Source organism: Heptranchias perlo, chromosome 5 (genome assembly GCF_035084215.1).
Source record: "Heptranchias perlo isolate sHepPer1 chromosome 5, sHepPer1.hap1, whole genome shotgun sequence".
Taxonomy (NCBI): Eukaryota; Metazoa; Chordata; class Chondrichthyes; order Hexanchiformes; family Hexanchidae; genus Heptranchias; species Heptranchias perlo.
Genome location: NC_090329.1, coordinates 64139609 through 64156072, shown reverse-complemented (window position 1 = coordinate 64156072; position 16464 = coordinate 64139609). Strand labels below are relative to the sequence as shown.

Genomic DNA, 16464 nt, shown 5'->3' with positions numbered 1-16464 from the left:
AAATGAGTTGCAGTGAATTTCAAGTTGAAAAGAGAGGAGAGGAAAGGCCTATTACACTGTGCTAAGATATGCTGCTATTTTCTCTTTAGTGTTTTCATTCAGGTCGAATGTTCTAAGAGATCCTTCCGAGAGATCTTGCATACCGTGGATTCCCTAGAATAACAGCCCACTCCTTCAATGGAGGGACGGTGCACAGAGCAGCTTTTGCCGCGATCCCCAAATTTCTTGAACTAGCACTGATCGTAAATGTGGGGTGGAAACAATTAATTCAGTTTACCTCAGCGGGGGCTCACTCTTCAGGGTTTTACGGTCAGGGTTGATAGCTGCATGAGATCTGCACTGAGTGAGAATAATAACCTACATTCTCTATTTGTGTCTGATTCCTTCAGCCTATTTTCTTGAATGAAGTTCTTGTGAAACTGCCGACTGACCCGTCAAGTGATGATCCAGTCTTTCACATTTCGCACATTGATAGGGTGTACACACTCAGAGTGGAATCTCTAAATGAAAGGTGAGTAGCATCAATCTGTCTAACAGAGCGTGTTGTATTATTGTTATCAAGTTGTTATTCACAGATCTAAGTAACTGCAGCACTGCAAAACATAACTTACCAACTGCACAACTTAACATAACAGACATAACCCTCATTCCTAACCGGATACTCACTTTTTTTAAAGGTCACTTGTTAGAACAGCTCACAGGTGTAGTATGCTAGTGTACCAGCAGTAACTGCAATGAAAGGGTATGAGTCTGCATTGTGGCTTCCAATACTGCGAGTACTTACCTCAACTGGACCATCGGGGAAGAGTAAAGCACAGAAAGAGAAATGATAGCTGAGTTGCTCAAAGATCCTTTTGCATAGCTACTACAACAGAGAACAGAGTACAGAGTAACATTAGGAGAAGCCCAAGCATAAGCCATGCAAATTTCATTTTTTTTTTGCAAGAACAGTTATGGCCCATCTCAATCGAACAGGCTTTTGGGTCAAGTACTGTGCTTGCTCCTAATTTACATTCTTTTGTTCAGTTGAAAGGTAATTCCACAAACCTTAATTCAGTAACTCCCAGTTAATGTGGTGTAAGATAACTGTTTATCATTCTCTGAGGACAGACCCAGTTTTAATACTGTCACCAAGGCAAAAAAACCTCTGCCAGTAAGTATTAAAATCCGATTTCATGGTAGACTTTAAAAATTTTTTTAATTCATAATATCATAGTAAGTACAGCATGGGAGGAGACCATTTGGCCCACCGTACCTGTGCCAGCTCTCTGAAAGAACTATCCAAATAGTCCCATTCCCCTGCTCTTTCCCCATAGCCCTGCAAATTTTTCCCCTTCAAGTATTTATCCAACTCTCTTTTGAAAGTTATTATTGAATCTGCTTCCACCTCCCTTTCAGGCAGTGCATTTCACACCATGCCAACTCAAAGATTTGTGTATGTGCACCCCCAGGTCTCTCTGTTCCTGCACCCCCTTTAAAATTGTACCATTTAGTTTATATTGCCTCTCCTCATTCTGCCTACCAAAATATATCACTTCACACTTCTCTGCATTAAATTTCATCTGCCATGTGTCTGCCCATTTCACCAGTCTATCTAAGTCCTCCTGGAGTCTGTTACTATTCTCCACATTGTTTACTACATTTCCGAGTTTTGTGTCATCTGCAGACTTTGAAATTATACCCTCTATATCCAAGTCTGGATCATAAATATATATCAAAAAGAGCAGTGGTCCTAATACTGACCCCTGGGAACACCACTGTTTACTTCCCTCCAGTCTGAAAAACAACTGTTCATCACTACTGTCTGCCTTCTGTCCCCTGGCCAATTTTGTATCCATGCTGCCACTGACCCTTTAATCCCATGGGATTTAATTTTGCTAACAAGTCTATTATGTGGTACGTTATCAAATGCCTTTTGAAAGTCCATATACACAACATCAACCGCACTACCCTCATCAACCCTCTCGCTACTTCATCAAAGAACTCAATCAAGTTAGTCAAACACGATATTCCTTTAACAAATCCTTGCTGTCTTTCATTTATTAGTCCATACTTTTCCAATTATATATAAATTTTTATCCTTAAATTCCCCAGTTTAAAAAAAACCAATGCCACCCTATAATCTGTCACTAGGAAGTATGTTTTCTCCTCTCTTAAAGAGAAGACCGTGCCTTGGCTTGTTCTGTATCTTCCCCAGACGACTCAGTGGGATGTGAGAGTGCCCCACACAGGGAAATGTGGAGGCTTTGTTCTGATTTCCTAGATCTGTTCAGTGAAAAGGAGACCATTCCTGTCACAGTCTGGGAATACAGGCCTGTTTTCAATCTTGTTAAATGACATGATTACAGTACTTCATTATCTTTGTGCTGTAGCCAGTCACATGCTCACTGTTGAGATTACCTTGTGATCACTGTGATTGCCCTGTTACAATTCTAATACTTACTACTTTGAGTTGTTTTCAAAACACTTGTCTTGTAATCTTGATATTTTCTAATACTGGATGTTGTAAGTGAAGGATGCTTACGGGGTAACTGGAGATTGTTCTTATTCCCCGTGTGTGAAAAACCACATCGCTTTTCCTATTAGTGGGATAGAATGGTACAGCACCATTAACTGTGGAGTATTCTATTGGTGCCTTAATAGTACAATGTGTCAAAATATAATGTTAATGGGCATTACTGTGTTTCATGTAGCTTTCATCTCACTTTCTGATGCTGAATTTACTCCCATTGCTCTAAACTTACACATCTGCCAAGACTGCATCTTAAAGTTTTGGGGTGTTCAAGGCACTATATGCAAGTCTTTCTTGATGTTTGTAAATTGTTTAGCTCCTTTCCAGTCACAGAGCTAAAAGTTTTCAGCTATTGTAATACCTGATCTCCAACAGCCTAAATCATATTATCTAAATCTATCCCTGCTATAGGGATTTTAAAAACGGTGGTCAAATAATAGTTGAGAATGAGGAGAGTGAGGTGTGGTTAGCCAAAGTAAAGTGTTTTTATTCCATGTAACCAAAAGTCATGCAGATTTTATTAAGTATTATTAGAGAAAAGGACAGGACCATAAAACATTTTAAAACTCATAGAAAGCCCAACAAACTCCAGAATGTTTTTTGGATCTCATAGCAACCTTAAGCACAACAGATATTTGAAACCACCTAATTACTACCTCCTTTCAGAGTTTGACCCAAAAGGGGTCTCTTAAAATTCTCCATCCATTTATCATTTTGTATGTGGTAGTTTCAGATCAATTGAGGTTTGAGTCATGATTTTTTAAAAAGCTTTCCAGGGTGCAAATGTACACTGTGCAATTGGGGTATTAATGCTGGAAGTTCATGTCTTGGGTGTTTACAAAATATGATGGGAAAATAGTTTTAAAATCAATGTGAAGAAAAGTTGCCGTGGTTACCACTGATGCCAGAACAGTGAAAGCAGCCTGTGTATATCAGTTAGTGAGGTGACCAGTTTTGAGGTAGAGCCAACAGGTAAGGACTAAGTCAGAATATCATGAAGATACATCAGTAGGTGATGGTGAATGACACAGCTGTGAGTTCACACCAGCAGTGGAACCAAATCAGAACGAGTGAAGAGGAAAAATGGGGGAATAATAAAAAAAAGGGCGGGGTGTAAAGAAAGAGAGAAATACAGAAATGGAATATGATAGCAAAACAGAGGAGAAAAACAGTAGATAACAGCATAAATAAAGAAGGTGCAGGCAGAAAGATTGAGAGACAGAAAAGGCTTGTATTAAATAACATTTTCCATTAAAGAACAGTAAATGGAAGCTGTGGAGATGGACAGTTTTCAAATTATTAGATGCATGAATTTTTCAACCACCCTTCAGACTTTGCACCACTTTAAAGTATAATTAACAAAATGTTGTCAACGCAATGAGATGAGGAGAGGGAGTATAGCACATTGAGAGAATGTTCACTTGGTCTCATTTTTTGTAGTATTTTGCCCCTTTGCCGTGATTACTGTTCCTCTTGAGTGGCTTGACCCGTTCCTATGGACATGACTGCATGTTACAATTAGAGGCATTTAAATATGTCTCACAGTATCTGGTAATAACTGATATTGCTCAAGAGGAAGGTAAATGCTGACACAGACTGGTTGGGCCGAATGGCCTGTTTCTGTGTTGTAATTTCTATGTACCTTGTCATCAGCAGCAGGAACTAATGTTGAAATTGGAAGGGAGAGAGCAACGATTAGGTTAAAGTAGAGTTGTCAATTAAAGGAGTGAAGCAGAACCTCCAAGGATACTGAAATGATAGGAATATGGACATGGACTGAGCATTATCACTAGAGGAATGAAGGGGGAATTTATCAAAAGAAAATGCACAGAAGGTTATTAGAACATGGAAGCTTTACCACAAGTGGCTGCTGAAGCAGAGACTAACATAATTTAAAATGGAATTGGAAAGGTATTTAAAAAGGAAGAAAGATGTGGGAAAACGGCAGGGATAGGGGATTAGAGTAGATAACTCCAGTTGAAGACTCCCACTGACGTAGGAACAATGGGATGAATGGCTGCTTTCTCTGCTGCAGTTTCTATGATTCCTATGAAATTGATTACGTTACTTCTCTGACCTGTAAAGCTGCCGATCCTGTGTGTCAGGCACTCCATGGTGACCAAGACACTGCTACCTGATCCTTTCATTGTTGTTGCATAATCCAACCTGTTTTTCAGGTTGTCATTCATTTGCATTTTGCCTTTGTATTCGAACATGTGTGGCTTGTTGCCTTGGACTCTGTTGTATAGTGAGCCATGCTGGCAGGCTGGTTTAATGTCTTAGAATTCTCTGAATGCTGATTAGTCAGACTGGGAAAAACTGGTACTTTTGGATGTCCTCTTTCCTTTGCTGTTTTATTATTCTCCATATGCAGTGGAATAGCTAAATAATCAATCGATGAAATTGCATTGCACAGTCACTAAGACTTTTTAACCTGACTGAATGTGTCCCTTTCCTGCTCCATATATTACCAAATCTGCCAGTTAAGTTCTTGAATTCTGTCCAGTTGTGAAAAAGGTTTGTGTTGTAAATATTTGCACCTACTGATTCCATTACAGTATAGATAACAAAAAGCAATTTACCACACTGAATGTTTTTTTTAATATGTAGGTGTTTGTAAAAAGGGTTCATTGTAGCTTGTCATCCAAATTCAACTGAGATTATTCAATTGCACGTGCAAGAAAAACACGTTAAAACACATCAGTTAAAATGACTGAAACAAAGTTGTTTATGTTTACTATCAGCTGGAAGGCTCTGGTCTCATCCATTCCTGCAGTGCGGTGATATTTACCTCCTCTGATTCCACTGCACCTCCTACTTTGATTTTCTCATTGTCCCGGCCAATATTCATCCCTCAACCAACACCACCAAAATAAATCAACTGGTCATTCATCTCGTAGCTGTGTGCAAACCAGTTGCCACATTTGCCTATATAACTACAATGACGTAATTTAAAAATAATTCAAAAGTGTGAAATACTTTGAGATGTTGTGGAGAAATGTGATAATTACTTCATTTTAGAACTTTAAATTATTTTTGTATCCTCGGCTTTGTCTTATATACATGCCTTTTTTTTGATGCCTGAACAAAAGATTGTTCAGTTTTTCACTCTCCTTCACTCCCCTACAGGACTGCCTGGGTTCAGAAGATTAAAGCAGCATCAGAACACTTTATAGAAACCGAGAAAGGGAAACGTGAAAAAGCTTATCAAGGTATATATCTAAAAATAATCTTTATTTATTTTTACTTTATTTAGCCCACCTCCCCTTTCAAATCTTTATCTATTATTCCCCACTGTTCAACCAAGGACACAGGGAGATAACCTGCTTCCAGTACCACCTAGGATACTTGCTTTATGAGAATCATTAAAGTGTCTTGCACTTCAGTTTTCCCTTCTTCCCCTAGGCCTCACCTCTGCCTGATGCATGACTGAGATAGACTTTCCACGTGGTGAATCATAGGACAACCCCTTACCTTTCTGATCTGTGGCATAGAATTTAACAGTGATACAGCAGACTGATTTACCCCTTAGGCTAAAGCTAGTGCAGTAGTACAAACACTTTTGAGAATTGTCCTTCTACACACCTTTTGTTTTTTGTCTTGCAGCACGCTCACAGAAGACCAGTGGAATAGGGCGACTTTTGGTGAGCATTATTGAGGCAACAGAACTGAAACCCTGCAGGGCAAATGGTAAACAACTGGAAAAATTATAATTGTTTTGGTTCACTCAGACAGCATTTAAAACTATGTTACAGCTACCAAACAAGTAATGTAATAATCAGAATTTATGAAATAATGTGATTAGAGAATTTTTATTTGCATTATTTTATTTGAATCTGTTTGCTGGCTATTAACTTCTGCTATAAAATACAGTGAACATAAATGTGGAAAAAAAATACCATCGGCACTGATTGTAATTTCAATTATTTGTTATTTTTATGGACCATGGATCATCATTTATTGAAAAATAATCAATCCCTGTTTCCTAGAATTTGCTCCTGGTTTGAATTTTTGCCTAACTTGAGCGCATGGATACAATTTCTAAATATATTAATGATTACTCCAGTGCATATTAACTTAAAACGTAGGGACCTAAATTCCTTAGCACCCCAAACCGGGCCTGATTCCAGCGGCGCACAGAACAGAGAGGCTCAAGGACCAAAGTAAATTTGTCCTTGGGCCGCATCAGAATAAATCAGGCACTTTGTGGGCGCCTCGCAGCTCGCCTACTGGGGTCTTACGAATTTTGGCCCACACCAAGGCCCAGAGAAATTTCAGAAGATGGGGGGAGGTGATCTTGTGGGGGACGAGGGCGGGTTGGCAGCAGCCCATAGTTGTTTTGTGAAGCTTGTTGGAGCACTCCTGCTCCAACCGATTCCACAAAATACTAAAAATTTTGGACCTGTTTTGAGTGGCCTCCAGCAGTCACTTGAAGAACTACTGATGAGTGCTCAAGACCCGGATATGCCAGTTGGAGCTTGCGCATCACTAGCCCTGACTAGGGAAAACGAATTTAGGAGTCTGGGTCAGAAATGAGTGCAGCAGCCATATTGCAATGAGGCCTCTACGCGTTTCAGGAAGCCCTGACCAATTTACAGTGGCCCAAACTGCCATGAAGATTAGGTGTGGGCCTCTGCCCTGCTAAATTGGTTATCGTTGCACCCGTTTTAGGCCCCATAGTGTTTAAACATGACAGAAATAGATTATTTTCATTTTTTTCCCACTGGAAATCTACACTTTGATTTACACTTGATGAGTAAATGCAGCTGGGCACAGGTGAAGAGTTGTAACAGTGTAAGAATAATTAACAGAATACTGCTCAATAAGAAAGTGACAATGAAATAGTGATCACATTTATATGTGTTAATAGTCAGTGTGAAAAAAGGCAAAGTGCTATTGAGCTGAAACAGAAATTTATGCAATGAGCAACTGATCTATATATAATTCATTTCATCATTTGTAGAGGGACCAGAAGAATCCTGATAACTGTTTTTAAAAACAATGGCCCCAGAGCATTTTTAAGGTAGAGATGTGTACGGGCAGATTAGAGTAACTTGCATCTGTTTTGATGGTGCCTTTTCAAGACTTCTGTACCAGTGAACTACAAAGTGTCAACTGAGCAGCTGTGTGTACAGGAGGGTCTGAGAGATACCACGATTGAACGCTGATAAACACAACAGATTTAGTAAGAAAAGTTATATTTGGGTCAGAAAAAAAAATGAATGAAATTTTAGAGTTGGACCAGGTATGCGTTGGACCACAGTTGCACCATGGAAATTCAGCCAAGTCTATTTCCAACAATCTTAAGTTTTAATTTATCATTAATCATCTCAGGTGGAGTAGGTTATTGAGGAGCCAGCAGACTAAATGTTTGTCCCAACCAGCATTTCTCAAGAGAATGTGCAGGGCAGAGTTGTATAAGAGTACAAGCTGCAGAAACATAGTAACTTGTCCACAGTCTCTTTTCCTGTGAGTAAAGGTATCTCCTCATTAGTCAAGAGTGGTGAATTGGTAGTTTGGTGAATGTTTTGTGAAAGTGTTTTATGTCTGAAATACGGGTTAAAATGTCACTTAAAGCTCTTGTCTGGTCCATGTCATTACTAGGAAAGAGCAATCCTTACTGTGAAGTCACCATGGGATCCCAATGTTACACGACCAGAACACTGTCGGACACTTTGAACCCAAAGTGGAACTTTAACTGCCAGTTCTTTATCAAGGACCTTTACCAGGATGTATTGTGTATCACAGTCTTTGAAAGAGATCAGTTTTCACCTGATGGTAAGAGTCCTTGTAATAAGTGGATCAAAAATATCCATTTTTTTTTCATGGAGAAGAAAGTAGGCAAAGAGAATACATGAAATCATGGTATTTTGGTGGTTTCTAACCAGTCCCACTCAATATAACTTCCTTCCATTGAGGTCACAGTCAGAGATTATCCTGCAATTTAAAAACAACTTGATTGAAAAGTTACAATAAAAAGTTGATTTTTAAAAGTACTCATGCTCCAAAAGTGCATCTTATTCCTATCAACTGAAGGAAATGCAGTCCAATGAGAATTGGACAGAGAAGTAATGTGTTAGTCAAATAAGAAAGCAGCCATGGTAATTTTTGTTTTATTTCTTTAGACCTTTTTTCCTTTATCCAGACCCTTTTCCTCTTGCCGTTGCAGTCAGTCAGTTCTTCGACCCAGTGGGTCAGTGTACCAGTGTACCAGTGTAAGACTGCACCTAATGGGCAAATGAGAAGTGATGAAACAAATCTTAGATTTGTGTCAGGTAGTTTTCAGGCTTCAATTACTGAACTTTGTAAAGAAGGCACTCTTAGTAGTGCCTTCAAAAGCACATTTAAATATTCCTCTTAAGATGTAATGGGGGGAGAGATATGATTGCTTACAGATTTTGAATGCAGGTTTACATGCTTATTTTTAAGCTGGTATATTTTAAGATGAGCAAAACCACAATATTTTGTGGTCTTTCTGACAGTATTTAATTTTGTATTTTCCCATCCCACATAAATTTAGTATTTCCACCAGTACAAGCTGGCAACCAGGTTCTGGGTTTCTGTTAATGTCATTTTTTTGAACCAGCCACAGTAGGTCTTACTAATGTATTACAAAATTTATGTATGTGAACAAAGTGTAGTTTTTAAAGATTTAAGAAAATTGGCGCGCTTATTAAGTTACGTGTATATCCACACAATGGGTTTAACTTTCAACTTCGTAAACCTGGTGGTATCGGATCAGCCGCCCATTATACACCCCACCTGATTTTTCTTTCCGTTGACGTTGGTGAAGTTGAAAGTTGACCTCTAAATATAATCAATGGGGCTATTCGATTTAAGTTCTTTGGATGACCAAAGCATTTGAGTCTAGTTTATTACATCGCTAGTAAACATCGGTATGATTTCAGTGAGATATTAAAATACTAATAAAGTTCAATTTAGCTAGGTATTTAATAGCACATGTGATATGGTGCTGCACTGCCCCATTAAATTGCCTGTTTTATCTTATATCACTGCTACTAACTCCTTGTTGATATGCATTTAATACCTGGACAATACATCAGGAAGGATTCTTGATGATAAATTATAAACATAATTGAGAGAGAGCTCCCTGACTGCTCGGTGAGTAAATGGGCTGCCCATTCTGGAATTTAAGCTACACGCACCAGGATGGTCCTAGGTTATATTCCAGTTCTGTGCTGAGCCAGAGTGGTGGTAGGTGTGTTACATTTGGTCTCAGTGCCTCTGGGCTATGGTAATGGAAAGCAGTCAGGATTACTGTTCTTCATCAATATCCAGTGACATCTGCTGGAAGGTGCCCCCATGTGTGGATATTGGGTAAGGACAAGATCGGACTCTGGTATGATGCCCCTCTTAGTCCACCAGCTTGAATGAAGCACCAGAGGCCTGTTGGCACCGAAAAACTAATGCTGTAATGCAAGGCAACACCTTAAGGAAAGGAGGAGAGAATATGGGGGGGGGAGGAAACAGCAAAATTAAATGATTTCTCAGCAGTAACATTTTATTATATTTTGGCCAGATTTCCTCGGCCGGACAGAGGTCCCAGTAGCAACAATCAAAAAGGAGCAGGAAGGCAAGGGACCGTCTACAAAGCGCCTCCTTTTGCACGAAGTGCCGACTGGGGAGGTATGGGTTCGTCTTGATCTTCAGCTGTATGAACAGAAGACGTTACTTTGAAATTCAGGCTTCAAAATTGTGTGAATTTTGAATGTTCAGTGACCAAAATTGTGGCAATGATCTATGGAGGACAAAAATAGAAATAAAACTTCTCTAGAATTATGGAGAAAGTCTAACAAATGAAACCTCACAACCAGTGTACACTGTGATGTTCAGCAATGGTTGTAGCCAAATAGGTACCAGTTTTGTTGTTGTGGTAAAATCACAAGTATTTTGCCACGTCCTGTCCATTTTCGTCAAATAGCATAAACTTCCATCAGATCAATAAGGAACGTTAAATACAGATTTCAGCAGTGTGGGCAATGGAGGAGCCAGATTATTTCCCCCCTAGTTGAGGACGGCCGTACTGGCTAAGAACTACTCAAGACAAACTGCACCGTGACTTCACTACAGACATTAAAAATAATGAAATGAGGGTTTGGTAATCTATGCAGAATTTGAGAAGTCAAGGAACAATTGAGCCTTTGTAAATTTGAAAACAAACAACTTTTGAATTGTCTTGACATTTCTCTATAATTCCTAAAACTGTACTTTTAGAAACATTTTTTGAAGGAACTGAAAAGAATTTGGAACTAAAACCCAACAATTTATTTGGATATACTTTCAAAATGAACTGTTGGAGTGAAAAATTGGCATCATACAGTAAATGAAAGTTTAGGGTGGTGTACACTGATTCATAATATCTCAGGATTTTTGCTGGAATAGCGAGCTATTTGTAAGAGCTTAACGAAGAGCTTAAAACTTAATGAGAGGACCCTGGCTACTGAACAGCGTCAAAAAAACACTTTTGTATAACTTTTTTTGTTGCACTGAATAAAAACAAATACAGATTGTTTTTTGGACATTGTAAAAGCAGTGCATTAGAAATCTTTACCTTGGCAGCAGTTTTAACCTACAGTTAACAGTATGTAATGCAACTTTCCTCCTTGCCTTAGTTCAGGTAGCTTGTGCAAGTAAACTGAGATCTTAATTTTTTTGAAAAATTATTTCTCTTTTTTATCTAGTTGTTCATATGTCAAAATATTTCTCCATCTCTAGATTACAGAAGTACACATGAACTATACCAATGGTTTTGTCGCTTTCAGTAAATTTTATATACTTCGGTGAAAATAGTTTCACACTCAGTGGTATTACCTTGCAATTTCAGATTTTATAAAGTGAAATATTTTATCAGTTCAGACCAAATTTGATGACTAGTTTCTCAGGTGCCAGCTCCTTTATTAGATTTGTTTATATTGCATATTTAAGTTCTTGGTTAGATTTTTTAAGATGTGTATTTTGTACTTGTCCGTTGTTTAACTGGTGTAGCATTACCATAAAACCTGTTCAGACTGAGAGCGAGAGAATGGTTAAAGAGAAGTGGTGAGAGGCAGAAATGATTTATGGGTTCCAATTTTCTGTCATATTTACTTGAGAAACCACAGATCAGTTTAGTCAGGTCTTCAGCAAAATTGTTTTAACTTGTGCTAAAGATAAAATGACGATGATTGCTGGAAATGTGAAATAAAAACAAAAAGTGCTGGAAATGCCCAGCAGGTTGGTCAGAATCTGAAAGGGAAAGACAGATTAATGTTTCAGGTAGGTGTGAAGAGTTACATCCAAACTATCGACCTAGCTCACTCTTTCAGTTGCTGATTGGCCAGTTCTGCATTTCTACCATTTTCTGGTTTTATTTAATGTACTGCCAGGATTGCTTTGGTTACAGAGTGCAGTCATGCACCAAGATGTAATCCACAAGTGAATTATTTACTAGTATCTGTCTCATTTTTATTGATATTGCTCTTAAGATTCCACAATCAGTTAAAGTTAAACTATCAGTTTTCTACTTAACATGAAGTACATGTAGTGGTTAAAATGTTAGTCTGCTGTCTGTGTTCCTGCAGAGGTGCAGTGGGTTTTCAAACAGTTCACATCTCCTTTCATTCAAGTGTTATAAACAAAACTTGTCTTGAACTTACTGCTACATCATTGGGTTTCCTGCTTGAATGTGAAAATTTTATTTTTAAAAAATGACTATTTAACTTTGGAATGGTGTAGGTATTGTCCTTTGATGTATTTGTAACACGATATAAGCTAGCATCACTGCATTGTGCATGTACAGTTGAACTGTGCCAGAAGAATATAATTTAAAAAGTATCATTTTCTGACATTCACTACTGAAGACACCATTTGAAACTTTTCTCATTGGAGTTCCTGATCCTTGGAAGATGCTAGATTGATTATTGCAGCTATGTTTAGTGGAAGTGGGCTATAAGATGATATCATTATAGGAGTGTGCAGTCAATAATATATCCCCTACAATACAGAACTGCTTCAAGTATTAATATGTGGGAGCTCTTGGTGCTCTGGAGTCTTTCCCATTTTACAATGCGGGGCACATCCATTCCACAGCACCAGACAAACAAAGCATTTCATACGTGCACTTTTGTGACTTCATTTCTGGCCATGGATCTTCACTGATGGGTTGGGAAGGACAGCACAAGCCAGCAAATGAAAACCACAATACTGACTGTATAGAACGACTGAAAGCTTATTCTGTCTGTGGCCAGAAAAAAATGGTGACTAGCACCACTGGTGGCAAGTTATAGTTGGTGCTGCTGCCGCCTTCAGAGGAGCCCAGGGAGACAACCTCTTAATGAGGTAGTTCTCTGCTTCTCTAGAGATAAAAGTACCACTTCATTTACATTACGCCGCTGAAGCAGACATCAGGGCTGCCATCAACGACCATACCGTAATGTAAAGGTGCCGTAAATGAAATATTTTCTTTCCGTTTAGTTGTGGGCTCTGCAATAAAATACCTTCATAATAATAGATATGTTACTTCTACAAGCCCAAGTGATATCTCACTATTATTGCCTTTAACTCAGGTTCATATTGAATACATTAACTTAAAAGCAATCGGAGATACTAGATGGGGAAACATAATGATCAGAGCAATACACGTAGTTTCACGGGAGAAAAGGTTCACTGGCAAAACTCTGGATACAGTGCACCACCTGAATAGGTTTCCAGTAAACCCATGTTCAAATCTTTATCTGAATCAGATATGCATCTGAAATTTCCATGGAGGTTCTCCCACACCCGCTATAACCAACACAAGATTGGCAGAAACTTTGATGTAAATGGCTATTTATGCTGTTCTTCCAGAGTTTCTGCTGAAGTTTCAGCGGGAACTTGGGAGAACCCCCATGGAAATTTTACCCCATATTGATTATTGAGGCTCACAGTACAAGTGTCCTTCCTGCACCCCCCCCCCCTTCCCATTCCTTAAAGTATTGTCATGTGGTGGGGTACAGTTCAAAGGGTCCCAGCAGCTCATACAACTGGCCATTTATCCTGTGTATGAGCGCTACAGAGCTATTCAATTGGGGAAGAGATTTTGGTGGAAGAAGTGTTGGGATGAGAACACAGCTGAGTTGGATGTTTGCATACTTTCCATTAAGAGTCTAGTGGACAGTAATCAGGTGTAAAAACTTGCTGATTCCACCCAATGTCCCCCCAGCCATGGACGCTGAGCCACTATTACTTAGCCAACCCTGCACAGACCAGGTATCGTTCGTAGATCCTTCTTAGTCAGTGTAGCGCAAAACCATACCATGTGGTGGATTTATCTGCTGAGCCAGTGGGGACTATTTTGTTAATTTTTTTTATTCTCGCCCACTTTATTTTTCTTCGGTAACTCCTCACTTCATTAGAGATGGTGGGTTGCCACTGGCTGCCATTATTATCACTCTATTGCTTATCAAGAATGACTCTTTACAATTAAGGTTCGGAACCCACTACTGACATGTCCCTTTTTTAAAAACTCTTTCATCCAGTGTCCAAGCAGAAATTGAGTGAAACTTGCAGTGAAAGGTGGTTGAGTTCTAGGATTCAAATAAGGCTCTTCTGAATTTCTCGTAACAGGCTCCCTGATTACTGCTATGCTTAGATACTTAGATTTGTGGGGAAATCCTCCAGGCACCTCTGCAATAATATCTGACTGCTGCAATGTTTGAAAGTTACTCTAGCTGCTTAGTGATTGAACAACATTCTGTAAAATGGCAAGAAATGCCCAAAGTGAGGATTTTAATCATTTTTTTAAAATTATAATTAACTTCAAACAAAAAGATGCTAAATTGTAGCACTATATAAATGCGATGATTTATTGTTGACTTTTTTCCAAACTGTCTCGAAAGCAATCATTGTACAGTTGACCAAGCTGCTAGAAAATTGGCATTGACTACCAGAACATGCCACAATATGATGTCTTTAATGGTCATTTAAAATGTTTGCATCTCTGACCTTTAAATTAGAATGTATAAAAACCCAAAATAGCTGCAAGCTATGCAGCATTAATTTCATTAACTAGTTTTCTTGAGTGCAAAAATGTACATTATAAATGAGGGAACAGGGAATGTCTATTTTGCCAAATATTTTTCCTACCTACAGGAGCAATAGCTATAAGGGTTATGAAAACACACTGTGGGGTATTAAACCTCTTTGATAAGTCAGTCAAACCACTGTCAAACTATTATTGGTATTGAAAACAAACATTTTAAAGGGGGAATGCAACTGGAAGTTATATAGTTTAATAAATATTTAAAGTCTTGGCATGTAAATTCTATTTTTTCTTTACGTTAAATCATGTAAAACCTTTTTTTAAATCTGTGATTTTATGCCATTGCCCTTCCTATGCAGTCTGCTGTAGAGAATCTCTTTGCACTACTGTGGTATCAGTTGCTTGATATTTTGTAGACTGAATTTCCTTGTATAGTATGCAGTTTGATAACAATCCTCTATAATGTGTTGTCAATAAAATTGACACTTTTAAATTACAGAATGGTATTTGTGTTTGCATTTGCTTTATGGAAACAATGGTAATAAAACAAGTTCACCTCCTGGTCAGAAGATTGTCAGTGCAAACCCCACTCCAGGACTTGAACGCATAACGTACCTGACACTCCAGTGCAGTACTGAGAGTGCTGCATTGTTGGAGGTGCTATTCTTTTAGATTAGATGTTAAAGCAAGCTTGGTTCAGTCGTTCAGCGCCATGTTAAAGATTTCAGTGCCATTATGTGTGGAGGCCCACCACCTATTCCACACTGCCACCTTTGATTTTATGCAAGTTTAGCCTTTAAACACACAGAAGGATAATTTGGCTCATGGAAATTCCTTCATGCCATGGGGATCATTTGAATCTAACCCGCCCGGCAAGAAACTGACAGGATTGAATCAGGTGCCTCTTTTACATTTTGCCCAATTTTACTTTCCATTGAAGTCAAGTGTGGCATTTTTGCATATAACTTTAATAACTACTTCTAACCTTCATGTCTATAATATGTGCTGCTACATTACACTAATAGTAATATGCCATACCTTTTAAACATTTCTTCAAAACATCCCATCAAGTCCTGGGATTTGTTAACTCAGTCATGTATTGCCATACTTATTGCTTTCTTTTATATTTATGGGGCTGTCATCATTCGCCAAAAACATGCTCACATTTCTCCACAACAGTTACCAATGTATCCAAGTAGGGTTTCGGATCTTGGCCATTTTAACAACCACACAATGGCAGGATGCACAGCTTAAACATACTGGCATTTCAGGATTGCATAAGTGATGCAAAGTAAGAACAAAGTTCAACCACTCACTAGGAATAGCACTGCCTGATGTCATCCCATAAACAGCCAGAATGAGACCAAGGGAGAGAGGTATTTGGAATTAAAGGACTGACTTGAGTGAGAAAAAAATCAGAGTGAAGGAGATAAGCCAAAACTAGACAAGCCTTTGACACGGTCGGCCACACCATTCTCTTCCAATGGGCAGCTTAGGATCATAGGAACTACAGGAGGTAGTTAGCTTCTCATGCTTTAAAAATGTTCATGGGACTGAGGTGGCCCTTGTCTCATGTCACCTTGCTCTTGGCAGTTTGGAGTCGCCTCCCACGATCCACTGGTGCAGTGCTATGATGGGGGCAGGAGGCCTTGCATGTGCTGCTATCCTGAGAGATGGCAGTATCGTGGGTGGTTTAGTTCAGCGCCTGGAGACCTCGAGCAGACAAAGTAAGCAATGCATAATCGAGGGTGAGGCGCATTATGCTGTAATCTCCAGGTAGGGTTCATGCGGGCGGATGCTTTTTTTCAAAGAATGTATCACCACGCAGGCAGGCGGCTGGATGCAGGCGAAGATGGCCGGGCAATTTTTTTTTTAAAGTTGGGTCAAACTTGACTGAGGGCATGAAGGAGGCAATAATGAAAAACAAACATTT

General features: G+C 38.9%; 2 protein-coding genes across 9 annotated transcripts in view; one reads left to right on the top strand and one right to left on the bottom strand.

Annotated features, from left to right (window-relative positions):
• LOC137321812 (intersectin-2-like) overlaps positions 1-15032 on the top strand; it is a 218164-nt gene extending 203132 nt beyond the window's left edge. For all 5 annotated transcript variants that reach the window (XM_067984497.1, XM_067984500.1, XM_067984499.1 and 2 more), the window contains 5 exons: positions 390-511; positions 5642-5724; positions 6119-6202; positions 8117-8290; positions 10053-15032. In XM_067984497.1, the coding sequence (XP_067840598.1) occupies positions 390-511; positions 5642-5724; positions 6119-6202; positions 8117-8290; positions 10053-10210 (621 nt within the window). In that variant the 3' untranslated portion in view covers positions 10211-15032. The remainder of the gene's footprint in view (positions 1-389; positions 512-5641; positions 5725-6118; positions 6203-8116; positions 8291-10052) is intronic.
• The window catches only part of fam228a (family with sequence similarity 228 member A), a 36510-nt gene continuing 26407 nt past the window's right edge, over positions 6362-16464 (bottom strand). For all 4 annotated transcript variants that reach the window (XM_067984505.1, XM_067984508.1, XM_067984509.1 and 1 more), the window contains exon 8: positions 6362-8739. In XM_067984505.1, the coding sequence (XP_067840606.1) occupies positions 8682-8739 (58 nt within the window). In that variant the 3' untranslated portion in view covers positions 6362-8681. The remainder of the gene's footprint in view (positions 8740-16464) is intronic.